The sequence below is a fragment of the Myxine glutinosa genome, chromosome 6, assembly GCF_964187855.1.
Source record: "Myxine glutinosa chromosome 6, kmMyxGlut1.1, whole genome shotgun sequence".
Classification (NCBI taxonomy): domain Eukaryota; kingdom Metazoa; phylum Chordata; class Myxini; order Myxiniformes; family Myxinidae; genus Myxine; species Myxine glutinosa.
The window spans coordinates 5,628,720-5,655,318 of record NC_136266.1 but is presented as its reverse complement, the minus strand read 5'-3'; the positions used below and the strand labels follow the sequence as shown (position 1 = coordinate 5,655,318).

General features: G+C 46.1%; 1 protein-coding gene across 1 annotated transcript; it reads right to left on the bottom strand.

Moving 5' to 3' along the window:
- Positions 1–25,281, bottom strand: MRPL18 (mitochondrial ribosomal protein L18). Its single transcript, XM_068119568.2, has 4 exons — positions 25,070–25,281; positions 22,803–23,034; positions 15,113–15,404; positions 1–829 (listed from the first exon to the last, which is right to left on the bottom strand). Exons 1-4 carry the CDS (start codon positions 25,125–25,127, stop codon positions 515–517), a joined length of 897 nt encoding a protein of 298 aa, XP_067975669.2. The 5' UTR covers positions 25,128–25,281; the 3' UTR covers positions 1–514.
- Between the last annotated feature and the right edge of the window lie 1,318 nt (positions 25,282–26,599).

The window sequence follows — 26,599 nt, the reverse complement described above, 5'->3', positions numbered from 1 at the left end:
CCAAATTTATCTTTTTTATTTTTCATCAAAATGGTGCAGTGAACATTTGGAGCAATTCCAGGAAGGCCAAAACAACCCGGACAGCACCAGCACCAACAGTGAACTCAAGCATGGAGGAAGTTCTGTAATGCTTTGGGAATAATCTCATGGAATAATCTCATGGAATAATCTCTAGGCCCAATTATTACAGTTGTTTCACAGATGTTTCCATTTTCCCACCCAAACCTTGTACCTGGACCCATCATTTTGCACAAACAGAAGAAGCAAAGTACAAAGAAACCGACAGATTTTATGTTTTTTAACAAAAAAAAGGTTTATTTCTCCGATGCCAAACATGTCCAAAAAGACACTCAAGATTAAGCAACAAATGATGGAGACAAAAGGTAAAGTACGAAGAGGGGGAGGGGGGGGCAGCGCATGAGTGCACACAGGATAAAGGAAACACTAAAGGTGGAGAGATACAGGAAGAGTGATGTGAACAGGTGAATAACGATTGAAAGAAGGAGCGAACATGTCATACAACAAGTCGGCGTCCCCGTTTGGGCGGATTCCGACTGGGTTTCGGTCGGTCGCTCCGACGAGGAACCGGCAACCGAGCCTCGGGTGGGTACGAGGGGGAGTCGGTAGGCCAGGGAAGACCTCGGCGCTGATTGGATGGCTGCCGAATGAGAGGGACTTCCAGGTCGGAGTTCAGCACCAGGAGGGCTTCTCGCCTCGCACCGAGATTTCCAGGCCCGGGGATCGGAATGACTCCCCAGGTCCCTCGAGATCGCCTCGGCTCGCTCAAGACAAATCCGCCTTCTTTCATTCCCATCCAGAACGATTGAACCTGTGGGTGAGAGTCGTGGGAAGCACGTGGTAAGTTCAACTCAAACAGTGTGAAGCTTCCGGTAGATCCTATTGGGTTAAGTCCCAGTAATACTGGGGGATGAAAAGCAGAAACCGGAAGGTCAAACATCCATCAATGTCACCGTCCAATGACAAGTTTGGGGAAGAAAGGGAATCTTTGACATCAACACTTTGGGATAACACAATCATCAAACTTAATAACACCATCATCATAGTTTATAATGAGATTATAGAACACCACTCCATTGTAATCAGATTATAATACAACACCACACAATTATAATCAGATTATAGTACAACACCACTCCATTGTAATCAGATTATAGTACAACACCACACGATTGTAATCAGATTATAGTACAACACCACACGATTGTAATCAGATTATAGTACAACACCACTCGATTGTAATCAGATTATTGTACAACACCACTCGATTGTAATCAGATTATAGTACAACACCACTCGATTGTAATCAGATTATTGTACAACACCACACGATTGTAATCAGATTATAGTACAACACCACTCGATTGTAATCAGATTATTGTACAACACCACTCGATTGTAATCAGATTATAGTACAACACCACTCGATTGTAATCAGATTATAGTACAACACCACTCGATTGTAATCAGATTATAGTACAACACCACTCGATTGTAATCAGATTATAGTACAACACCACTCGATTGTAATCAGATTATAGTACAACACCACTCGATTGTAATCAGATTATAGTACAACACCACTCCATTGTAATCAGATTATAGTACAACACCACTCGATTGTAATCAGATTATAGTACAACACCACTCGATTGTAATCAGATTATAGTACAACACCACTCGATTGTAATCAGATTATTGTACAACACCACTCGATTGTAATCAGATTATAGTACAACACCACTCGATTGTAATCAGATTATAGTACAACACCACTCGATTGTAATCAGATGATAGTACAACACCACTCCATTGTAATCAGATTATAGTACAACACCACTCCATTGTAATCAGATTATAGTACAACACCACTCGATTGTAATCAGATTATAGTACAACACCACTCCATTGTAATCAGATGATAGTACAACACCACTCCATTGTAATCAGATTATAGTACAACACCACTCCATTGTAATCAGATTATAGTACAACACCACTCGATTGTAATCAGATTATAGTACAACACCACTCCATTGCAATCAGATTATAGTACAACACCACTCGATTGTAATCAGATTATAGTACAACACCACTCGATTGTAATCAGATTATTGTACAACACCACTCGATTGTAATCAGATTATAGTACAACACCACTCGATTGTAATCAGATTATAGTACAACACCACTCGATTGTAATCAGATGATAGTACAACACCACTCCATTGTAATCAGATTATAGTACAACACCACTCGATTGTAATCAGATTATAGTACAACACCACTCGATTGTAATCAGATGATAGTACAACACCACTCAATTGTAATCAGATTATAGTACAACACCACTCGATTGTAATCAGATTATAGTACAACACCACTCCATTGTAATCAGATTATAGTACAACACCACTCGATTGTAATCAGATTATAGTACAACACCACTCGATTGTAATCAGATTATAGTACAACACCACTCCATTGTAATCAGATTATAGTACAATACCACTCGATTGTAATCAGATTATAGTACAACACCACTCAATTGTAATCAGATTATAGTACAACACCACACGATTGTAATCAGATTATAGTACAACACCACTCAATTGTAATCAGATTATAGTACAACACCACTCGATTGTAATCAGATTATAGTACAACACCACACGATTGTAATCAGATTATAGTACAACACCACTCAATTGTAATCAGATTATAGTACAACACCACTCGATTGTAATCAGATTATAGTACAACACCACTCGATTGTAATCAGATTATTGTACAACACCACTCCATTGTAATCAGATTATAGTACAACACCACTCGATTGTAATCAGATTATAGTACAACACCACTCGATTGTAATCAGATTATAGTACAACACCACTCGATTGTAATCAGATTATAGTACAACACCACTCGATTGTAATCAGATTATTGTACAACACCACTCGATTGTAATCAGATTATAGTACAACACCACTCGATTGTAATCAGATTATAGTACAACACCACTCGATTGTAATCAGATTATAGTACAACACCACTCGATTGTAATCAGATTATTGTACAACACCACTCGATTGTAATCAGATTATAGTACAACACCACTCGATTGTAATCAGATTATAGTACAACACCACTCGATTGTAATCAGATTATTGTACAATACCACTCCATTGTAATCAGATTATAGTACAACACCACTCGATTGTAATCAGATTATAGTACAACACCACTCGATTGTAATCAGATTATTGTACAACACCACTCGATTGTAATCAGATTATAGTACAACACCACTCGATTGTAATCAGATTATAGTACAACACCACTCGATTGTAATCAGATTATAGTACAACACCACTCGATTGTAATCAGATTATTGTACAACACCACTCGATTGTAATCAGATTATAGTACAACACCACTCCATTGTAATCAGATTATAGTACAACACCACTCGATTGTAATCAGATTATTGTACAACACCACTCGATTGTAATCAGATTATAGTACAACACCACTCGATTGTAATCAGATTATTGTACAACACCACTCGATTGTAATCAGATTATAGTACAACACGACTCGATTGTAATCAGATTATAGTACAACACCACTCGATTGTAATCAGATTATAGTACAACACCACTCGATTGTAATCAGATTATAGTACAACACCACTCCATTGTAATCAGATTATAGTACAACACCACTCAATTGTAATCAGATTATAGTACAACACCACTCGATTGTAATCAGATTATTGTACAACACCACTCGATTGTAATCAGATTATAGTACAACACGACTCGATTGTAATCAGATTATAGTACAACACCACTCGATTGTAATCAGATTATAGTACAACACCACTCGATTGTAATCAGATTATAGTACAACACCACTCCATTGTAATCAGATTATAGTACAACACCACTCGATTGTAATCAGATTATAGTACAACACCACTCGATTGTAATCAGATTATTGTACAACACCACTCGATTGTAATCAGATTATAGTACAACACGACTCGATTGTAATCAGATTATAGTACAACACCACTCGATTGTAATCAGATTATAGTACAACACCACTCGATTGTAATCAGATTATAGTACAACACCACTCCATTGTGCATCTTTGCATCACTTTCCAATGGAATGCACAAAAACAAAACGTTCGAAACATCTTTCACCAGCAACTTCTCCATCATGAGCGGGAATTGTTTCTTCCAATCACTTGTGTATGTCACCGGCCCAAGACATCCCAAAATACACGGGATGCTCACTGCACACATTCTTCCACCACCTTTTCTTCCTGGTTTGCCTGTGTGTGTGTGTGTGTGTGTGTGTGTGTGTGTGTGTGTGTGTGTGTGTGTGTGTGTGTGTGTGTGTGTGTGTGTGTGTGTGTGTGTGTGTGTGTGTGTGTGTGTGTGTGAGACAAAGTTGTAATTCTTCTTCTTCTTCTTCTTCGTCAATTGGCAACAAATTTCCAAATCTTAGCCAACTTACTAAATCAAGATAACAAAGAACCCATTATTCTGGATGGGTTATTTTCCCCGAGAATTACGGATGGGTTCTTCCCCCCAGAAATATAGACGAGTTATTTCCCCCAATGACTACCTGATGGTGCGTAGGCGAGATAGGGGGCACCTCCGGGACACAAAGGTGATCCCGGGGGAGGAGGCTGTTTCACAGCACCACTTGGTTGTCTGCGACATAAGGGTGAAAGGTGCGAGGAGAGCTCGGCGGGTGAAGTACCAACCGAGAATGAAGGTGTGGAGGTTGAAAGAGGTGACAGTAAGGGAGGCATTAAAAGAGAGGCTGAGTAGGGTCGAGGATGATGTGGTTGAACTTGAAAGTGGTTGGATGTCAATGAAAGATAGTCTGTTGGGAGCCGTTGGTGAGGTATGTGGATGGACAAAAGGACCACCGAGGCACTCGGAAACATGGTGGTGGGATGATGAAGTTGGAAAGAGGATTGATGAGAAGAGGAAGAAGTTCAAGGAGTGGCAGAAGGCGAAGGGTACGGGAGAAGAAACAGCAGAGCATGAAAGTTATAAGGCAGCCAGGAAGGCTGCAAAGAAAGAGGTAGCAAAGAAAGAGGTAGAAAAGGCGAAGGAGGCATACAGGAAAATGTTCGGAGAACGCTTGGATTCGGAAGAGGGTCAGAGAGCGATATTCAGGATTGCAAAGCAGATAGCGAAAGAGAGGTGTGATGTGATGGGGGTGAGTTGCTTGAAGGATGAAGTGGGACAAATCGTTGTGGACCCAGATGGAATTAAAGGAAGATGGAAGAGATATATGGAAATGCTGTTGAATACAGAGAATGAATGGGATGGCAACATAGAGAGTAACCCTGTTTTAGGACCGGCAGAGAAGATAACCGAGAAGGAAGTTGGGGAAGGGATAAAAGCAATGAAGAGCAGAAAAGTGGGAGGGCCGACGGGAGTTGTGGGAGATATGTTGAAGGCAGCGGGAAATTGGGGTGTGAAGAGAATGACAGTGATCTGCAATCTGGTGGTGAAAGAAGGCCGCATTCCAGTGGATTAGGAACTGAGTACCCTCGTCCCTCTATACAAGAGGAAAGGTGACCGTCTGTAGTGTGGTTCGTACCGAGCGATAAAGTTATTGGAGCATGGAATGAAGGTATTGGAAAGGGTGTTGGAGAGGAGGATAAGGAAGAAAGTGAAGATTGACGAAATGCAGTTTGGATTTATGCCAGGAAGAGGAACGACAGACGCGCTCTTTATTGTGAGGCAGTTGCAGGAGAAGTACATGGAGAAGAGGAAGAAGTTGTTTCTTGGGTTTGTTGATCTGGAGAAAGCATTCGATAGGGTTCCACGTGAAGTAGTGACATGGGCATTCAGGAAGTTAGGAGTGGAGCAATGGTTCATCAGAGTAGTGATGACAATTTACGAGAGAGCGCACACAGCTGTAAGGACGAAGGACGGGAACAGTGGTGAGTTTGAGGTGAAGGTGGGAGTGCATCAGGGGTCGGTACTAAGTCCATTACTATTTGTAGCTGTGATGGAGGTGCTGGCTCAGAACGTAAAGGAGGGTTTACCGTGGGAGTTGTTGTATGCAGATGATCTGGTGTTGATTGCGGAAAGTATGGATGGACTGAAGGAGAAGATGAACAAGTGGAAGGAATGTATGGAGACAAACGATCTGAAGGTGAATATCGGAAAGAGGAAGGTGATGGCAAGTGGTAGAGCATGTGGTGAGGTGGAAAGAACTGGGAAGCGGCCGTGTGCTGTGTGCAGGAAGGGTGTCGGAGTAAACTCAATTCAATGTACAATGTGCGCTGAGTGGGTTCATCAAAAATGTAGTGGTCTGAGAGGGTCATTTACCAGTGTGGCAGCTACATTCAAATGTAAGGTGTGCACAGAGGGAGCTGCAGATGGAGGAAATGTTGAGTTGGATCTTGGAGACGGCATGAAGTTGGAAGGTGTGAAAACATTTTGCTACTCGGAGACATGCTGAATGGAGAAGGTGGATCAGACTCGGCAACGGTTGCTGGAGCGAGATGTGCATGGAAAAAGTTTCGGGAACTGAGTCGTGTGCTGACGAGGACGAGAGTGTTGCTGAAACTGAAGGGAAAGGTGTATGCTGCATGTGTGAGAAGTATTATGATTTATGGGAGCGAGACATGGGTAATGAACGTAGAGCAGCAACGAAGGCTGGAAAGGGTGGAAATGCGAATGGTTTGGTGGATGTGTGGAGTATCGTTGAGAGAGAGGAAGACAAATCAAATGATGAATTGCGAAAGATGTTGGGAATGGAGCCTGTGATGGATGCTGTGAAGAGAAACAGGTTGAGATGGTTTGGTCATGTGTTGAGGAAGGATGAAAGTGACTGGTTGAGAAGAGTAATGGAAATGAATGTAGAAGGAAGTAGAGGACGGGGAAGACCGAGAAAGACTTGGCTAAAGATGGTGGAAGAAGAAATGCGGGCAAGGGGGTTAACAAGGGGAGGTGCAGAAAATAGGGCAAAATGGAGAAGATTGTCATGGGGCCCGCAAGTCTAACCCCCACTCTTGCAGGGAAAATGGCCTTAAAATGCCTGTTGTTGTTGTTGTATATATATGGTGATGACAATGATGTCATTGGTGAAGTGGTATTTCAGCCATCATTGGTTGATTTGAAATCCTTATCCAAAAAAATCTGAAATGTCATAAACACTACATGGTCAAAAGTATGTGGACGCCCCTTCTAATTAGTGGATTCGGCTGTTTCAGCCACACCCATTGCTGAGAGGTATATAATCAAGCACACAGCCATGCAATCTCCATAGACAAACATTGGCAGTAGAATGGGCCGCACTGAAGAGCTCAGTGACTTTCAATGTGGCACCGTCATGGGATGCCACCTTTCCAACAAGTCAGTTCGTCACATTTTGGCTCTGCTGGGGCTGTCCCGGTCAACTGTAAGTGCTGTTATTAGTCCCCTACCGGTGTACACCGGAGGGAAATATAGGTTTGCACGCCGTCCTTCTTTCAGTCCGTCAGTCAGTCAGTCAGTCAGTCCGTCAGTCAGTCCGTCAGTCAGTCCGTCAGTCAGTCCGTCAGTCAGTCCGTCAGTCAGTCAGTCCGTCAGTCCGTCCGTCCGTCATGCAAAGAACAGTTTTTCGGACTTTTTTTTCTAAACTCTTAATGCTAATGATTTCAAACTTGGTACATGGTTTCCTCATGATAAGTTACAGATCAAGTTCGAATTTCACGACGTTTCGATCATGTTTGACAAAGTTATGGCACTTTGTTTATTCTAGAGTTCTCCTCAAGCCGCACCGCGCGCCCTCAGCCTCGTCTCACGGTCAACAGCGCGACACAGCGCGCGCTTTCGGGAGGGGCGGAGCCAAGCCGAGCAACATATATATGCACATCGATCATTGATCGTGAACCGGAAAATATAATAAATTACTGATATTTAGCGACTCGAAAGGTTCTTTATAAACAACATATTTTCTCGTGCTTCTGCTGACCTGTCTGCGAGGTGTATACATCGAAATCCCGAGTGCGAATCACAGGTGAGCCCGTCCTGAGGTAATTAGCGATTGGAAACGATTCAGAACCTGTGGGTAAATAACCCTTGGTAATTTCCCCAACAGTTTTCCGGACGACAGACTGGCGGTAGGGGACATGTATTGCAGCGCAATAATCAGAATGCTTGTTGTGAAGTGGAAACGTCTCGGAGCAACAACAGCTCAGCCGCGAAGTGGTAGGCCACATAAGCTCACAGAACGGGACCGCGGAGCGCTGAAGTGCGTAAAAATAATCTGTCCTCAGTTGCAACACTCACTACCAAGTTCCAAAATGCCTCTGAAAGCAATGTCAGCACAACAACTGTTCGTCCGGAGCTTCATGAAATGGGTTTCCATGGCCGAGCAGGTGCACACAAGCCTAATATCACCATGTGCAATGCCAAGCGTCGGCTGGAGTGGTGTAAAGCTCGCCACCATTCGACTCTGGAGCAGTGGAAACGCTTTCTCTGAAATGACAAATCACGCTTCACCACCTGGCAGTCCAACGGACGAATCTGGGTTTGGCAGATGCCAGGAGAATGCGACCTGCCCAAATGCATAGTGCCAACCCTAAAGTTTGGTGGAGGAGGAATAATGGTCTGGGGCTGTTTTTCCTGGTTCGGGCTGAGCCCCTTAGTTCCACCAATGAAGGGAAATCTTAACGCAACAGCATACAATGACATTCTAGACGATTATGTGCTTCCAACTTTGTGGCAACAGTTTGTGGAAGGTCCTTTCCTGTTTCAGCATGACAATGCCCCCATGCACAAAGCAAAGTCCATACAGAAATGGTTTGTCGAGATCGGGGTGGAAGAACTTGACTGGCCTGCACAGAGCCCTGACCTCAACCCCATCGAACACCTTTGGGATGAATTGGAACGCCGACTGCGAGCCAGGCTTAATGTAAGCAAATCCCCGCAGCAATGTTCCAACATCGAGTGGAAAGCCTTCACAGAAGAGTGGAGGCTGTTATAGCAGCAAAGACCAACTCCATATTAATGCCCATGAGTTTGGAATGAGATATTCGACAAGCACATACGCGTGTGATGTTTGGATGTCCACATACTTTTGGCCATATGGGGTATATGATCTTTGACTCAATGCGAGTGAAGAATTAAATTTATAATGTCGTTCAGAACCCACGCCAAGAAATGGTGACATAATTGGGTGCATGGATGATGTGGGTATATTGGCCATAATAGCAGTCGGCCATGTAATGAAATTGTATCTAAGTTGAACACAGGTGTTATGCTCTCTCTAACCACTGAGAGGCATCTATAAGAACTCGGACGGCCATCGCTCCGGAACATTCCTGTGACATTTAATCCGTGACACGTAGACTCGAATGGTGCGTATACGTAGATGATCTAGGCTTGCTTGCACTGATTGATAATTGCTGAACTTCTCCGTGATTATATAATCCTGATATATTGCGTGATTGTATTTCTACAGGATGTTGCCAGAGATCGAATTGTCATTAAACCTACTATTAGGACAATGTTGTGGATTTGACTTTCATAACAGGCCAAAATAGTAGCGTGTTCAGTTAACGATGGTATTTTGGTTAAGAATCAATGCACGAGGCGAGACTATGTGCTCTATGAGTGCCATTCTTGTTTAATTTGAGTTCTTTTGGATATACTGTATGACATGATGAAGCTGATAAAATACAAACCCATCATTCATTGCTAACAAATCATCAATGAATCTCAAGATATCTCCACACCTTCTCGCGTTTGTTAGTTTACTCTTGCACATGTTCTGGACCCAATCAAACTCGTACATGTGCACTGTGCAGGAACAAATTTGCAAAAAAAGGGGCCGGATCTGAACCCATGGGTATCCCCACTGTCTGCTTGAGTATCTTGGAATCTGAATCCATGGGTATCCTCACTGTCTGCTGGAGTATCTTGGGATCTGAACACATGGGTATCCTCACTGTCTGCTGGAGTATCTTGGGATCTGAACACATGGGTATCCCCACTGTCTGTGGGAGTGTCTTGGGATCTGAACCCATGGGTATCCCCAATGTCTGCTGGAGTATCTTGGAATCTGAACTCATGGGTATCCCCACTGTCTGCTGGAGTATCTTGGGATCTGAACACATGGGTATCCCCACTGTCTGCTGGAGTATCTTGGAATCTGAACCCATGGGTATCCCCAATGTCTGCTGGAGTCTCTTGGGATCTGAACCCATGGGTATCCCCACTGTTTGCTGGAGTATCTTGGGATCTGAACTCATGGGTATCCCCACTGTCTGCTGGAGTATCTTGGGATCTGAACTCATGGGTATCCCCACTGTCTGCTGGAGTATCTTGGAATCTGAACTCATGGGTATCCCCACTGACTGCTGGAGTATCTTGGAATCTGAACTCATGGGTATGCCCACTGTCTGTGGGAGTGTCTTGGGATCTGAACTCATGGGTATCCCCACTGTCTGCTGGAATCTGTTGGGATCTGAACCCATGGGTATCCCCACTGTTTGCTGGAGTATCTTGGGATCTGAACTCATGGGTATCCCCACTGTCTGCTGGAATCTGTTGGGATCTGAACACATGGGTATCCCCACTGTTTGCTGGAGTATCTTGGGATCTGAACACATGGGTATCCCCACTGTCTGCTGGAGTATCTTGGAATCTGAACTCATGGGTATGCCCACTGTCTGTGGGAGTGTCTTGGGATCTGAACTCATGGGTATCCTCACTGTCTGCTGGAATCTGTTGGGATCTGAACACATGGGTATCCCTACTGTTTGCTGGAGTATCTTGGGATCTGAACACATGGGTATCCCCACTGTCTGCTGGAGTATCTTGGGATCTGAACCCATGGGTATCCCCACTGTCTGCTGGAAGCTCTAGGGATCTGAACACATGGGTATCACCACTGTTTGCTGGAGTATCTTGGGATCTGAACACGTGGGTATCCCCACTGTCTGCTGGAATCTCTTGGGATCTGAACACATGGGTATCCCCACTGTCTGCTAGAGTATCTTGGAATCTGAACTCATGGGTATCCCCACTGTCTGCTGGAGTCTCTTGGGATCTGAACATATGGGTATCCCCACTGTCTGCTGGAGAATCTTGGGATCTGAACCCATGGGTATGCCCACTGTCTGCTGGAGAATCTTGGAATCTGAACTCATGGGTATCCCCACTGTCTGCTGGAGAATCTTGTTGCCAAATATGAAGAGAAACTGTTGTTTAGGGGAAATCGAAAAGTTTCTTTGAGTTTACTTTTTGAAAAATTACATTAATATTGATTGTCCTTTACAGACCAGTTTGCTCTTTTTTGATAGACTGTAATGTATACTTTATTACCTCCTGTAAATGCTTCATCTACCGCTCTGTCCAGTGCGGTTACGAGCTTGTCATGCGGAATGTTTGTGTATTATTAGCAGACCCGTTGGTCCGTTGGATCAAATTTTCATTGGTCTTCACCACCTTGTAGCAGCATACCTGCCTGCTGTACTGCTTGACCATTAGCTTGCCTTTCGCCAGGCCCAGATGTGCTTTGGCCAGGGCAGGAGGGGGGGGGGGGAGGGGTACCCCTTTCAATAATAAGTACCCCCCACCCCGGGGTGGAAAATGTGATATTCCTGCAAAACAACTACTTCTACTGCGGTTAATGCCAAAATTAATCATCACAATAACTTTTATTCTGCAAAAATCAGCAGGGTCATGCCAACTATAATATTGACGGACATACGAACGCGCACAGGTGCAATTTTCGAGATATCGTCTTTTTATATTAGAAGAGGTGTTAGAGATGACTATGATGTCTATAGGGAACTTTGGAAACTCACCTCCCATCAATTAGATCGACATCATCACTTTAAATCAATGGAAATGTCCATAAGCAATTACATAGCGGAGATCACAGCAAGTTACAAAAAGCTATACCCAAAAAAAGAAGATCCCTCAAATCCCTTTTCTCACATTTAGATTTCATTCTACTGCATGAAGTTGTCTTTATGGTCTCTTTGTCTATATCTTACTATAATTCACCAAATGTCCGTCTGTCCGTTCGAAGGTACCGCAAAAACGGCTCAACCAAACACAACGATATTTTGGGTGGGTATTCCTGGGACCCCTTGGAGTAAAATAGGCTGTATTGTTTTTACCAAATTTTTACAAGTTTTCCAATTTTTCCAAACACGATGGAATAATATTTACCGATATGAACAGTGATATGGCTTTTGTTGAAATTCTACAAATACTGTTTAGAACTTTAGATTTTGATGAGAATTATGAACCTGCCGCGAATGCGGAAGTGGACAGATGACGGCAATGCGCGGGTTTGATAATATCCCAATACAACCGTCATTCAATAGTAATGTTAAATCGTTAAACGTTAATCGTGTTAATCGTTTTGTTAAAGCATCAATTGATGATTGGAATTGAGTGAATACAATTACGATTTTGAATTCGTAATTGTATTCACCCAACCGTACGGAACTTCACATCAGGATTTAAATATTTGTTTATGTCACGAATGTTGTTAAAAGTTTATTTTTTATATTAATGTTATTGAATTTGTGATGGAGTTATGCTGTTTGGAATGAAAAAAGAGATATCGAGTTCAAGTGAATGATGAAATGCCGTGACGGTTTCTACTTTCTAAACGTGAATTCGCGGATCGCCATATGCAGATTTGCCATTGACTGGGTATGGAACAAACGTACCCGTTTGTTTGCCAACGGGTACGTTTTTCATGGAAGTCCTTCACGAGCTTGCTGTCCATGTCTGACGTGTGACTGAAGGTGCTACAGGAATGTGGAATTTATTGGTTTCATGCTTTAGCATTTGCCGTTTCTGCATCGTCTGTTTGCTTCTGGCCTCCCACCCGTGCATAGCATGGGTACCTCACTAGTTAAATTAAATACATACATCATCATTTGGCCAATTTCTTCAGTATATACTAATTTAAAGGGGAACTTACAAATGGCCTACACCTATTACACACCTTAGCTGATTTTGACATATATATATGTATATATAAAGTCAATTGGATGAAAATGAATGATGTGACCTTGTCCATTGACCTCACAAACAATAGGCTGCCACATTGTCACTACCTCTACCAGGTGGTTAAGTTTTGTGAAGATCGGAGTAAAATGTGACCTGTAGATAATTGACATACAAACAGACACGGACAGAACAGACCAACCAATATACAGTGGAACCTTGACTTACAAGTGCACCAACTTACGAGTTTTCCGAGATACGAGCCGTCGCTCGGGCGGTTTATTGCTTTGAGATGCGAGCCGAGATTTGAGTTACGAGCTTTCGCCACCCGCCACCAGGTGGGTTCCGGTCACGTGGTTATCTTGCCGTGCAAGTATCTCTGCCGTATATCGCTGCTGCTTTGTTTTCGCATTTTGGTTATTTTGGAAAATTTCTTAGTTTTAACCATGGGTCCTAAGAAATTGAGTGCCAAGGGAAGAGAGGATGATGTGCTTGGATATAAAACACGCAATCGTCGAAAAACATGAGCGAGGTGTGCGTGTTGTCGACTTGGTGAGGCGGATGTGAAGGCAGCTGAAGATTTTATTATAACTTTTGCCGAACTGATAGAAGCCGAACGATACATCCCCCAGCAAATCTTCAACTGTGACGAGACAGGGCTCTTCTGGAAAAAGATGCCGAGGAGGACGTATATAACGGCAGAGGAGAAGAGCATGCCAGGCCACAACTTGTTCAGAGTGCCGGCGATAGCTCGCCTTCTCTTTGTGGAAAACACGGTACTGAGAAGAAGAAGAGGATGATGTGCTTGGATATAAAACACGCAATCGTCGAAAAACATGAGCGAGGTGTGCGTGTTGTCGACTTGGTGAGGCGGATGTGAAGGCAGCTGAAGATTTTATTATAACTGAGAAGAAGAAGAGGATGATGTGCTTGGATATAAAACACGCAATCGTCGAAAAACATGAGCGAGGTGTGCGTGTTGTCGACTTGGTGAGGCGGATGTGAAGGCAGCTGAAGATTTTATTATAACTGAGAAGAAGAAGAGGATGATGTGCTTGGATATAAAACACGCAATCGTCGAAAAACATGAGCGAGGTGTGCGTGTTGTCGACTTGGTGAGGCGGATGTGAAGGCAGCTGAAGATTTTATTATAACTTTTGCCGAACTGATAGAAGCCGAACGATACATCCCCCAGCAAATCTTCAACTGTGACGAGACAGGGCTCTTCTGGAAAAAGATGCCGAGGAGGACGTATATAACGGCAGAGGAGAAGAGCATGCCAGGCCACAACTTGTTCAGAGTGCCGGCGATAGCTCGCCTTCTCTTTGTGGAAGACACGGTGAGATCCTTAACATCCAACAACTAATGGGACGCAAACGGGGCGCCCAGTTTAGCGGTACACACATTGATGAATCACCCTGCCTGTGATTCACCCGTGACAGGTTATAGCTGGGTCGGGATTCAAACCCAGGCTGGACAGTTTAGAGTCAAGTGTGCGTACCTCCAGTCCAGGCCATCCTGCCAACTTGTATGCTGCATACAGGTGAAATATAAAGCGCGAGATATTTTTATATATACTGTATATTTTAAAAAAAATTGGTGTGGTTTTTGGCGGGCTGGAACGGATTAATAGCATTTCAATGCATTTTAATGGGGAAATTTAATTTGAGAAACGAGCAAATTGAGTTACGAGCTCGGTCACAGAACGAATTAAACTCGTAAGTCAAGGTTCCACTGTACTTGCAAATGTTCCATTTTGTAAGTAACAAACAGACAGACACAAACGAGTGAAAAAAAAACCTCTGTCCACCAAACTAAAGCGTTATTATGGAACCGTGTTGAACTGTGGGACCGAACCCTGGTACTCCCATTGGCTTGTACTCCACCTCCATCACGTTTCAGCCAATCATGTGGTCCGGCCAGAATGCACCTGTATGACCGAGGGGTGTATACTATAATTGCTTTAGGAACCAAAATAAAATCATCTCATTTGTGCCACCAGTGAGACCTTCCCACTAACTTTCATTACTTCCTGCAAAAGTCTTTGATAACATCAACTCCGACCGAAGTTTCGCCAGGAGTCTCACTCACCGTTTGCACTCGTCTGAATTCTCGAGGTATCAACTGAAAGCGCGCTTGGCCCAATCCAGCTTGCAGGCAGCGCCGAGCCAACACCAATCCAACTATTTTACCCACCGCCGGACCTGTCGTCTTCCCAAGCCTCGATCTGATGGCCCACTCCTTGGTTGAGACCGTTACTACGGCAACTGATGGTACGTGTTGGGGTGAACTCTCGGGACAGTTGTGTATGCCCCAACCTAAGTACGTCGTGGAACCTTCAAGCCATGCTGTTATGTGCTTCTGTGAGCGATGGATCACAATTCTGGGGAGTAAGAAAAACAAAAGAAGGAAATTAAAAGGTCAGTTTAGAAAGAGTCCATTCCCCATTGTCCACAATAACTCCACAAAGCCTTCTGAAACACCTCTGTCTGCGTATAGCTCTCTGCAACTACCCAACACTTTCAGGAGATAACATATCTGCACCCCCTATTGGGGATCAGAGGCTACTACTACATTCCAGTTCCTGTTTTACCCTCTCTAGTCTAGCCTTCTCGAAGGTACCATCTCTAGGGAAACCCTTTTTGTGTGCCCCTGTCCATTGACACCACTTAAAATGTCACCATGCCAGCTGGATAGGTGTTAGTTCACCAACAACCCGCCACGACATTTCAGCAAAGGTCTTCTACAACTCTGTGTGTTTGCCCAATCTATCAACTCCCCATCGCAGATTTCGGCCTCCCTCTGGACCTAGCAATGACTAACTTTCCTTCAAATCTCCGTTGTTCCTCTTCTGCCCACTTTCTTGTCAAGACCTACATCTCTCTGGCTATTGCAAGGGAGCAACCTTAATGAGGCGGGATATAGCTGTTTGTACAGACCAAGTGATATATCTCCATATCTCCATGACATATCTCCATGAGCTATAAAGGGGTAAACCAACCCCTCCCCGGATTGAATGTTGTGCCACCAGTGAGACCAGTTACCTCATCTAACACACAATCATGTGGGTTCACTGTACCATCCAGATTGAATGTTACCTCATCTAACACACAATCATGTCCACAAAACGTGCATCCTCGTCCACCTTACCTTGAAACCTTTCACAAAACTCAGCTCTGCAATCCGGATCGACGTCAATCATTTCATGTAACAGTCTCAGCACATTCGATTACCACTTTGGTGTTTTTGAGAATCCGGTGAATCAGCCCTGCCGATTCCAGTCTCTCGAGCACATTGCCTTACAGATTTTTGTGGTGATCGTGTGAATTGCTTTAACACCATTTTCCCCACTCGATGAGCGGGGTCTCCCAGATTGTTGCTTGCGTCTTGCACAGTACCGTACGTCTCAAACTTATCACAATTTTTTTGTAATTGTTATTCCTGATGGAGGGCCCGTTGCAAATTCACTTCTCCACTTTCTTTTTACTTCACACACATTTTCGAATTTCCAATTCCACTTCAAAATGACTATATTGTTCAAGTGTCAAACGACCCTCAGCCATGTTGTTTACACTTTGCATTATGGGTATCTTTTCCCTTTTGGCTTTGCAACTAATGCAATCAAACAGGTGTTTGCCACACTAATGAGAGTGTTACGTGCTCCTCCCCAAACCCCGGTCACGGTGTACCTCCGAGCCCCGAAAGGAGTCACGGTAGAAAGATGTGTTATAATGTGTCAATGACCAATGGTGAAACCACACCAACCAATTGTTACCAAAAAACAAGTATTGTAGAGGTCACACAAGAATAACAGCACAAGTACAATATGTTTCAATTGCACCACAAAAATACCATATAATTCCGATGATGGTACCATCAGTTTCTTACTCAATAACTCACTGTGCTCCAAGTGAGCGAAAAGAACATTCCCCAAAGTCTGTGTCCCAGCACCAAGTCAAAGTCGATCCACGCTCCGGTGATCGCAAGAAAAAGGTCATATCGAGACCAGAATCCAAGTCGGCTGACAGTCAACGCTGCCAAAGAGGCGCAAAGGTGCACCCAAAAGGCGACTGGGAAATCACACCTTCGGATATGAACGTTCCACGGCTCCCAAACGGAGGACCGCAAATTCCCAATCGAAATCCACGTTACACACGCAAACCAGGCTAACGGCTGGGTGCGGTGAAATGGCTGGAGCGAGGTGAAATGGCGGGCGGGCCCGTAATGGAGGCGTACCTGCTCTCCAACAACGATTCTCTTCGGAATCAACCGCAAAACCCGTCACGCAGGTTTATCTGTCACAGCGATAACCACTCTGTCACAGGAATCCCTTTCCGGGGAAAACTAAATTTCGCTCGTGACCCACGTTCGCCAGCGTCTCCTCGAGACCTCAAAGCAGCTCGGCTTTTTCTTCTCGATCTCCTTGCTCCGCTTTTTCGCTTCCTCCTCCTCCTCCTCTTCCAATTTCTCCCGATCCGGTTTCCGGTTTCTTTTAAAACACTAATTTTTTTACCTTTTGAAAACAGTTATCTCCATTTCACTTAAACAATAACAATAATAGTACATCGAACTAAACATGCTTCCAGTGGATGAAAACCACAACGACGGAAGTGACGAATCAGTAACAGAGAGGCACATTAAGATTCAGTTCCACCATGACAACCTGATGAGTTAAAATTGGGTTCCACCATGACAACATGAGTTAAAATTGAGTTCCACCATGACAACATGACGAGTTAAAATTGGGTTCCACCATGACAACATGATGAGTTAAAATTGGGTTCTACCATGATAACATGATGAGTTAAAATTGGGGTCCACCATGACATGATGAGTTAAAATTGGGTTCCACCATGACATGAGTTAAAATTGGGTTCTACCATGACAACATGATGAGTTAAAATTGGGTTCCACCATGACAACATAAGGAGTTAAAATTGGGTTCTACCATGTGTTACGGATTCGTCACTTCCGTTGTTGTGGTTTTCATCCACTGTAAACATTTTTGATTCCATGTACTATTACTGTTGTCGTTTAAGGGAAATATCGGTTACTATTTTCAAAACGTAAAAAAGTTAACGTTTTAAATGAAACCGGAAGCGGACGACGGAGAAGAGGAAGAGGAGAAAGAGAAGGCGGAGCGAGTGAATCGGAGAAGAAGCCTAGCTGCTTCGAGGTCTGGAGCGAACGATTGGCGAACGAGAGTCACGAGTGAACTTTGGGTTTCCCAGGAAAGGGATACCTGCGACAGAGTTGTTATCGCTGTGACAGATCAACCTGCGTGTCAGGTTTTGCGGTCGATTCCGACGAGAATCATCGTAGTGCCGTTCCGCCTCGAGAACGGGCCGTCGGCGATTTTGACTCGCACGCTTTGCGCTTCGCTCAAGGTTTTTCACTTCGCTTCAAACCATTTTCACTGCATTCAGATGCTAATCTGGTGTGTGTGTGTGCAACGTGGCTTTTGAGTTGGAAATCTGCGGTTCGCCGAGTGGGAGCCGTGGAACGTCCATACCCGAGGGTGTGATTTCCCAATCGCCTTGAGGGCGCCTTTACGCAGCTTTGGCAGCGGGACTGTGACTGTCATCCGAACGGGATTCTGGTCTCGATACGACATCATACGGACGATCACTGGAGTGGATCGACTTTGGCTTGATGCCGGAATACGACTTTGGCTTGATGCGGGAATAGAGACATTGGGGAATGTTTTTCTTTTCCCTCACTTGGAGCACAGCGAGTTATATTGTACGAACCTGATGGTACCATCATAGGAAATATATATTGGTTGTACAATTGATTACTATTGTTTTTGTGTTGTTATTCTTGTGTGACCTCAATACAATACTTGTTTGTTGGTAACAATTGGTGTGGTTTCACCATTGATCTTTGACATACAGAATAACACATCTTTCTGCCGTGACTCCTCTCGGGGCTCGGAGGTACACCGTGACCAGGGGGTTTGGGGAGGAGCACGTAACACATGACAACATTATGAGTTAAAATTGGGTTCCACCATGACAACATGATGAGTTAAAATTGGGTTCTACTGTTACGTGCTCCTCCCCAAACCTCCTGGTCACGGTGTACCTCCGAGCCCCGAGAGGAGTCACGGCAGAAAAATGTGTTATTCTGTATGTCAAAGATCAATGGTGAAGCCACACCAATTGTTACAAACAAACAAGTATTGTATTAAGATCACACAAGAATAACAGTACGACAACAATAGTAATCAATTGTACAACCAATATATATTTCCTATGATGGTACCATCAGGTTCGTACAATATAACTCACTGTGCTCCAAGTGAGCGAAAAGAAGAAGATTCCAAATGTCTCTAATCCCGGCTTCAAGCCAAAGTTGCTTCCGGCTTCAAGCCAAAGTCGATCCGCTCAGCGATCGTCAGAACAAAGTCCAATCGAGACCACAATCCTGTTGGGTTGGCAGTTACAGTCCTGCTGCCAAAGCTGCGCAAAGGTGCTCTCAAGGCGGCTGGGAAATCCAAAGGCGCCCTCCAGGCGACTGGGAAATCACACCCTCGGGTATGGTCGTTTCACGGCTCCAAATCGGCGAACTGCAGATTTACCTTCAAAATCCACGTTACCCACACACACACCAGATCAACGTCTGAATGCGGTGAAAATGGTCGAAGCGAGATGAAACCTTGAGCGAAGCGCAAAGCGCGCGAGGCAAAATGGCCGACAGCCCGTTCTCGAGGCGTAACGGTACGATGATGATTCTCCTCGGAATCAACAGCCAAAACGTGACACGCAGGTTGATCTGTCACAGCGATAACAACTCTGTCAAAAGAATCCCTTTCCCAGGAAACCCGAAAGTTCGCTAGTGACTCCCGTTCGCCAGCGTTTGCTCCAGAACTCGAAGCAGCTCGGCTTTCTTGTCGAACTCACTCGCTCCGCCTTCTTTTTTTTCTCTTCCTCTTCTTCGTCGTCCGGTTCCGGTTTCATTTAAAGCATTAACTTTTTACGTTTTGAAAATAGCAATATCTATTTCCCTTAAATGACAACAATAATAGTACATGGAATCAAAAATGTTTACAGTGGATGAAAACCACAACAACGGAAGTGACGAATCTGTAACATCTACCATGACAACATGATGAGTTAAAATTGGGTTCTACCATGACAACATGATGAGTTAAAATTGGGTTCTACCATGACAACATGATGAGTTAAAATTGGGTTCTACCATGACAACATGAGTTAAAATTGGGTTCTACCATGACAACATGACGGGTTAAAATTGGGTTCCACCATGACACCATGATAAGTCAAAATTGGGTTCAACCATGACAACATGACGAGTTAAAATTGGGTTTTACCGTGACAACGTGACGAGTCAAAATTGGGTTCTACCGGGACAACATGACGAGTTAAAATTGGGTTCCACCATGACAACATGAGTTAAAATTGGGTTCCACCATGACAACATGACGAGTTAAAATTTGGTTCCACCATGACAACATGAGTTAAAATTGGGTTCCACCATGACAACATGAGTTAAAATTGGGTTCCACCATGACAACATGAGTTAAAATTGGGTTCCACCATGACAACATGAGTTAAAATTGGGTTCCACCATGACAACATGAGTTAAAATTGGGTTCCACCATGACAACACAAGTTAAAATTGGGTTCCACCATGACAACATGAGTTAAAATTGGGTTCCACCAGGACAACATGATGAGTTAAAATTGGGTTCTACCATGACATTGATCGACGTGAAAGATTATATTGTAGTAGAGGTAATGAAGTGTAACACGTGTGCAAAATTTCAAGATGATTGGATGTACGGTCTGGAAGCTAGAAGTTGTTATTGCGTGAAGAAGAAGAGTCTTCTAGAGTGGGCAATGGCATAGAATTAATTATCACACTGCACATGGCGAGCAGGCAAAGTACGGGTACGGAGCGACCTCACGGGGTCATTTTGACCTCAAATAAAATTCTGATTTCAGATTTATCAATCGCTGAGGTATATGAACACACGACCAAAACAGATTTGGTGAAATTCCGACGATTTTTGACGAAAATATAACATTTGTGTTAGCATTTCAGTAAAGTAAAGTGTGTGCCGTGTCAGCATTTAAAAATTGAAACGTGGCTCATTGTAGATAACTCCATATGGGGAATAGGTGTTGTTAACGATGACGTCATTGGTGCCATAATTATGACGTCATAATTCGACAGGGACAACGCTTACTCTGATCAATTTGAAATTTATTGAGCATTTTCTATGCAACAATTATTTAGAGAATATAATTTTATGACGTCATCGCTGACGTGGTCTGGCAGCCATATTGGATCAAAAATAAAGAAACGTTCAAAAATAGAAGAGTTGGCTCACACCAAGTTGACTGTGCAAGGTAAGTATTGTCGCATGACCGTCTTTGATTACTATCAGGCGGTCACGGATGCCGATCGCGAAGGCCTTAACCCCTGAGGCGAAAACTCAATGGCGGACTCCGGAACCAAAAAGCTACACCAAAGCGCGCGGGATGGAGGGGAGTGGCGAGAGCCCTGCAGCCGTACCTATTGAATCAATCACACGGAAAACTGCGTTCAAGTATGTACAGCAAAATAATACAAGGGTTTATTCAAAATAAAAGCAAGGACAGGAAAACGCGATAATCAATCTAATAAGAAACCTAAATTGGGATACCACACACCGACTTCAGAAACAAGAACAATAAATGGAATACGAACGAAAATGTCTCGTCATGTAAAGTGTAACCGCGGAGCTCGGACTTATCTGGTCTTTGTCGTCTTCAGTGTAACACGGCCCCGCGGCCCTCTCCGTCCGCCTCCGAGCACCACCAGGCCTCGTCGGTTCAACGGGACACCACGAGGTCCCTCGCTCCAAAGGTCCAACGCAGGGCTGCACAAAGCAAGCGAACTCCACTCGGGCTGCCGGCTGGGACTAAAGCTGCTCGAGCTGTAACTCTCCACTCGACCAGGGACAGGACTCTACAAACTCGGGATTGCACCGGGACTGCCAAATCAAGCCAAGAACTGCGAACCGAACTGGTCAACTGCTCTGAACCAACTCACTTTCAGACTCGCGTTCGGCGCTCGCTGAACTCTCCTCTCAAACCAACAACCGCGACCCAACTCTGCTGCGCAACTCACTCACTCAAACCAAAGTCCTGCCGCGCCTCGTATCACTCCGCGGCGGTGACGTCAGCCTTGGCGCACCACCCAATCAGTGGCCTCCACCGAATCACAGGCCTGTGGTGTGGTCATAGCACGTGGCAATCGAGGTGGATAGGCCTGTCGGAGGTGTAAATGGCGGCGGCCATTATCGGCGGTGTCTGATTTCTTCCTAAGTCATGTCAGGGAAGGGCATTATTTAGTGTTGCGCTCAGGACCTGTCGGAATGTCTATGTTGGTCTGCAGTGCCAAAAGGGACAAAGGTTTGGCTAACCAGGTGAGGACACACAGGGGCGCTACTCTTTAATCCCTAACTCTACTTAATACACGAACCTCCTGGTAGGTTCACAAGTATACTCCTTACCCGACAAAACGCCTACACATGAAGAACTTATTACAGGTAGTTTTCCTTACCGCGACAGACAAAGCACGTTACCTATTCAGATCTATCTGCTCTACATATCACTACCCCGCCAGACATAACAGTATTCTTTGAATACCATCTAGTTTACACTCTGTTCCAAGCTCTTCCATGATCCCACATCTTCTGAATAGAAATGTAATCAAAACATTTGTGAAATACTTAAGGAAATTGACGTTTATCTGCCTGGATGCTACAGACCGGTGCCAGTAGTTCCGAGGTGGCCAACTCGTCTTCCATCCTTCATCCTTCATCGCAAACGCAAGACGTTCCAAATTTCGTGGATTACGGTTTTGGAATTCCAGGGCAGCTGGGTGCTCAGAAGGAGAATCCGTAGGCACGTTCTGCCCCGTAGTCCATTGCATGTACTTGGCCTTGGGTAAGAACTTGTGTTCCGCAGCAATGCAGGGAATGGTAGAGAGGGAACGCTGGGCTGAGGGAAAAGGGTGAATGAACAAAATAATGAAGAATCAGATAATGCGAGTTACAAATTATAATGAAATAAATGCATTCAAACATTATCCCTGCTCTTCGCATCCCATATCACAACCTCCATCCTGCATCCCTGTGTCTCACATCGCTTCCTCTCCCTCCATCCTGCGTCCCTTCCTCTCCCTCTATCCGCGTCCCTTCCTCTATCACGCGTCCCTTCCTCTATCCCGCGTCCCTTCCTCTATCCCGCGTCCCTTCCTCTTCCTCTGTCCCGCGTCCCTTCCTCTTCCTCTGTCCCGCGTCCCTTCCTCTCCCTCTGTCCCGCGTCCCTTCCTCTCCCTCTATCCCGCGTCCCTTCCTCTCCCTCTATCCCGCGTCCCTTCCTCTCCCTCTATCCCGCGTCCCTTCCTCTCCCTCTATCCCGCGTCCCTTCCTCTCCCTCTATCCCGCGTCCCTTCCTCTTCCTCCATCCCGCGTCCCTTCCTCTTCCTCTGTCCCGCGTCCCTTCCTCTTCCTCTGTCCCGCGTCCCTTCCTCTCCCTCTATCCCGCGTCCCTTCCTCTCTCTCTATCCCGCGTCCCTTCCTCTCCCTCTATCCCGCGTCCCTTCCTCTCCCTCTATCCCGCGTCCCTTCCTCTCCCTCTATCCCGCGTCCCTTCCTCTCCCTCTATCCCGCGTCCCTTCCTCTCCCTCTATCCCGCGTCCCTTCCTCTCCCTCTATCCCGCGTCCCTTCCTCTCCCTCTATCCCGCGTCCCTTCCTCTCCCTCTATCCCGCGTCCCTTCCTCTCCCTCTATCCCGCGTCCCTTCCTCTCCCTCTGTCCCGCGTCCCTTCCTCTCCCTCTGTCCCGCGTCCCTTCCTCTCCCTCTGTCCCGCGTCCCTTCCTCTCCCTCTGTCCCGCGTCCCTTCCTCTCCCTCTGTCCCGCGTCCCTTCCTCTCCCTCTGTCCCGCGTCCCTTCCTCTCCCTCTGTCCCGCGTCCCTTCCTCTCCCTCTGTCCCGCGTCCCTTCCTCTCCCTCTGTCCCACGTCCCTTCCTCTCCCTCTGTCCCGCGTCCCTTCCTCTCCCTCTGTCCCGCGTCCCTTCCTCTCCCTCTGTCCCGCGTCCCTTCCTCTCCCTCTGTCCCGCGTCCCTTCCTCTCCCTCTGTCCCGCGTCCCTTCCTCTCCCTCTGTCCCGCGTCCCTTCCTCTCCCTCCGTCCCGCGTCACTTCCTCTCCCTCCGTCCCGCGTCCCTTCCTCTCCCTCCGTCCCGCGTCCCTTCCTCTCCCCCCGTCCCACGTCCCTTCCTCTCCCTCCGTCCCGCGTCCCTTCCTCTCCCTCCATCCCGCGTCCCTTCCTCTCCCTCTATCCCGCGTCCCTTCCTCTCCCTCTATCCCGCGTCCCTTCCTCTCCCTCTATCCCGCGTCCCTTCCTCTCCCTCTATCCCGCGTCCCTTCCTCTCCCTCTATCCCGCGTCCCTTCCTCTCCCTCTATCCCGCGTCCCTTCCTCTCCCTCTATCCCGCGTCCCTTCCTCTCCCTCTATCCCGCGTCCCTTCCTCTCCCTCTATCCCGCGTCCCTTCCTCTCCCTCTATCCCGCGTCCCTTCCTCTCCTTCTATCCCGCGTCCCTTCCTCTCCCTCTATCCCGCGTCCCTTCCTCTCCCTCTATCCCGCGTCCCTTCCTCTCCCTCTATCCCGCGTCCCTTCCTCTCCCTCTATCCCGCGTCCCTTCCTCTCCCTCTGTCCCGCGTCCCTTCCTCTCCCTCTGTCCCGCGTCCATTCCTCTCCCTCTGTCCCGCGTCCCTTCCTCTCCCTCTGTCCCGCGTCCCTTCCTCTCCCTCTGTCCCGCGTCCCTTCCTCTCCCTCCGTCCCGCGTCCCTTCCTCTCCCTCTGTCCCGCGTCCCTTCCTCTCCCTCTGTCCCGCGTCCCTTCCTCTCCCTCCGTCCCGCGTCCCTTCCTCTCCCTCTGTCCCGCGTCCCTTCCTCTCCCTCTGTCCCCAGCCTTTTTCTGTCTCTCTCTCTCTCTGTAAGTGTAACATCCCTGTATAGTATATCGCTCACCATCAAAAAGCGTTGCCCAATGTCGGTTAAATTGTAACAAGATTCCCTTCAACCACATTCCTCATTAAGCAAAATAACTCCCTGAACCTCCGAAATTCCCTATATTCTTAAATCCTGTAATATGGGAAGCCGAACAGGCTTGGAAAACGAAACAGTGCACGTAAACTGCAGATCCTTGACCTGACCCCTCACGGGTACGGTGGCCGATAATAATAAAACGCGTTTTACAATACGAAGTGACGTCATCGACGTCAGACAACAAATCGTCCAATGAGAGAGGACAGGCTGGACAGCGCTCGATGTGTGCACTGCGTCTCCATTATTTTAGGTTAGGGGACTTAGGGGGAGGGGTCACGTGTCCATGATGATTTTAGATTCGGGGGAGGGAGGGCGTGTGTCCATGATGATTTTAGATTCGCGGGAGGGGGCGCATGTGTCCATGATGATTTTAGATTCGGGGGAGGGAGGGCGGGTGTCCATGATGATTTTAGATTCGGGGGAGGGGGGGCGTGTGTCCATGATGATTTTAGATTCGGGGGAGGGGGGGCGTGTGTCCATGATGATTTTAGATTCGCGGGAGGGGGCGCATGTGTCCATGATGATTTTAGATTCGGGGGAGGGGGGGCGTGTGTCCATGATGATTTTAGATTCGGGGGAGGGAGGGCGGGTGTCCATGATGATTTTAGATTCGGGGGAGGGAGGGCGGGTGTCCATGATGATTTTAGATTCGGGGGAGGGGGGGCGTGTGTCCATGATGATTTTAGATTCGGGGGAGGGAGGGCGGGTGTCCATGATGATTTTAGATTCGGGGGAGGGGGGGCGTGTGTCCATGATGATTTTAGATTCGGGGGAGGGGGGGCGTGTGTCCATGATGATTTTAGATTCGCGGGAGGGGGCGCATGTGTCCATGATGATTTTAGATTCGGGGGAGGGGTCACGTGTCCATGATGATTTTAGATTCGCGGGAGGGGGAGCGTGTGTCCATGATGATTTTAGATTCGGGGGAGGGGTCACGTGTCCATGATGATTTTAGATTCGGGGGAGGGAGGGCGGGTGTCCATGATGATTTTAGATTCGGGGGAGGGGGGGCGTGTGTCCATGATGATTTTAGATTCGGGGGAGGGGGGGCGTGTGTCCATGATGATTTTAGATTCGCGGGAGGGGGCGCATGTGTCCATGATGATTTTAGATTCGCGGGAGGGGGGACGTGTGTCCATGATGATTTTAGATTCGCGGGAGGGGGCGCATGTGTCCATGATGATTTTAGATTCGCGGGAGGGGGCGCATGTGTCCATGATGATTTTAGATTCGGGGGAGGGGGGACGTGTGTCCATGATGATTTTAGATTCGCGGGAGGGGGGACGTGTGTCCATGATGATTTTAGATTCGCGGGAGGGGGGACGTGTGTCCATGATGATTTTAGATTCGCGGGAGGGGGGACGTGTGTCCATGATGATTTTAGATTCGCGGGAGGGGGCGCATGTGTCCATGATGATTTTAGATTCGCGGGAGGGGGTGCATGTGTCCATG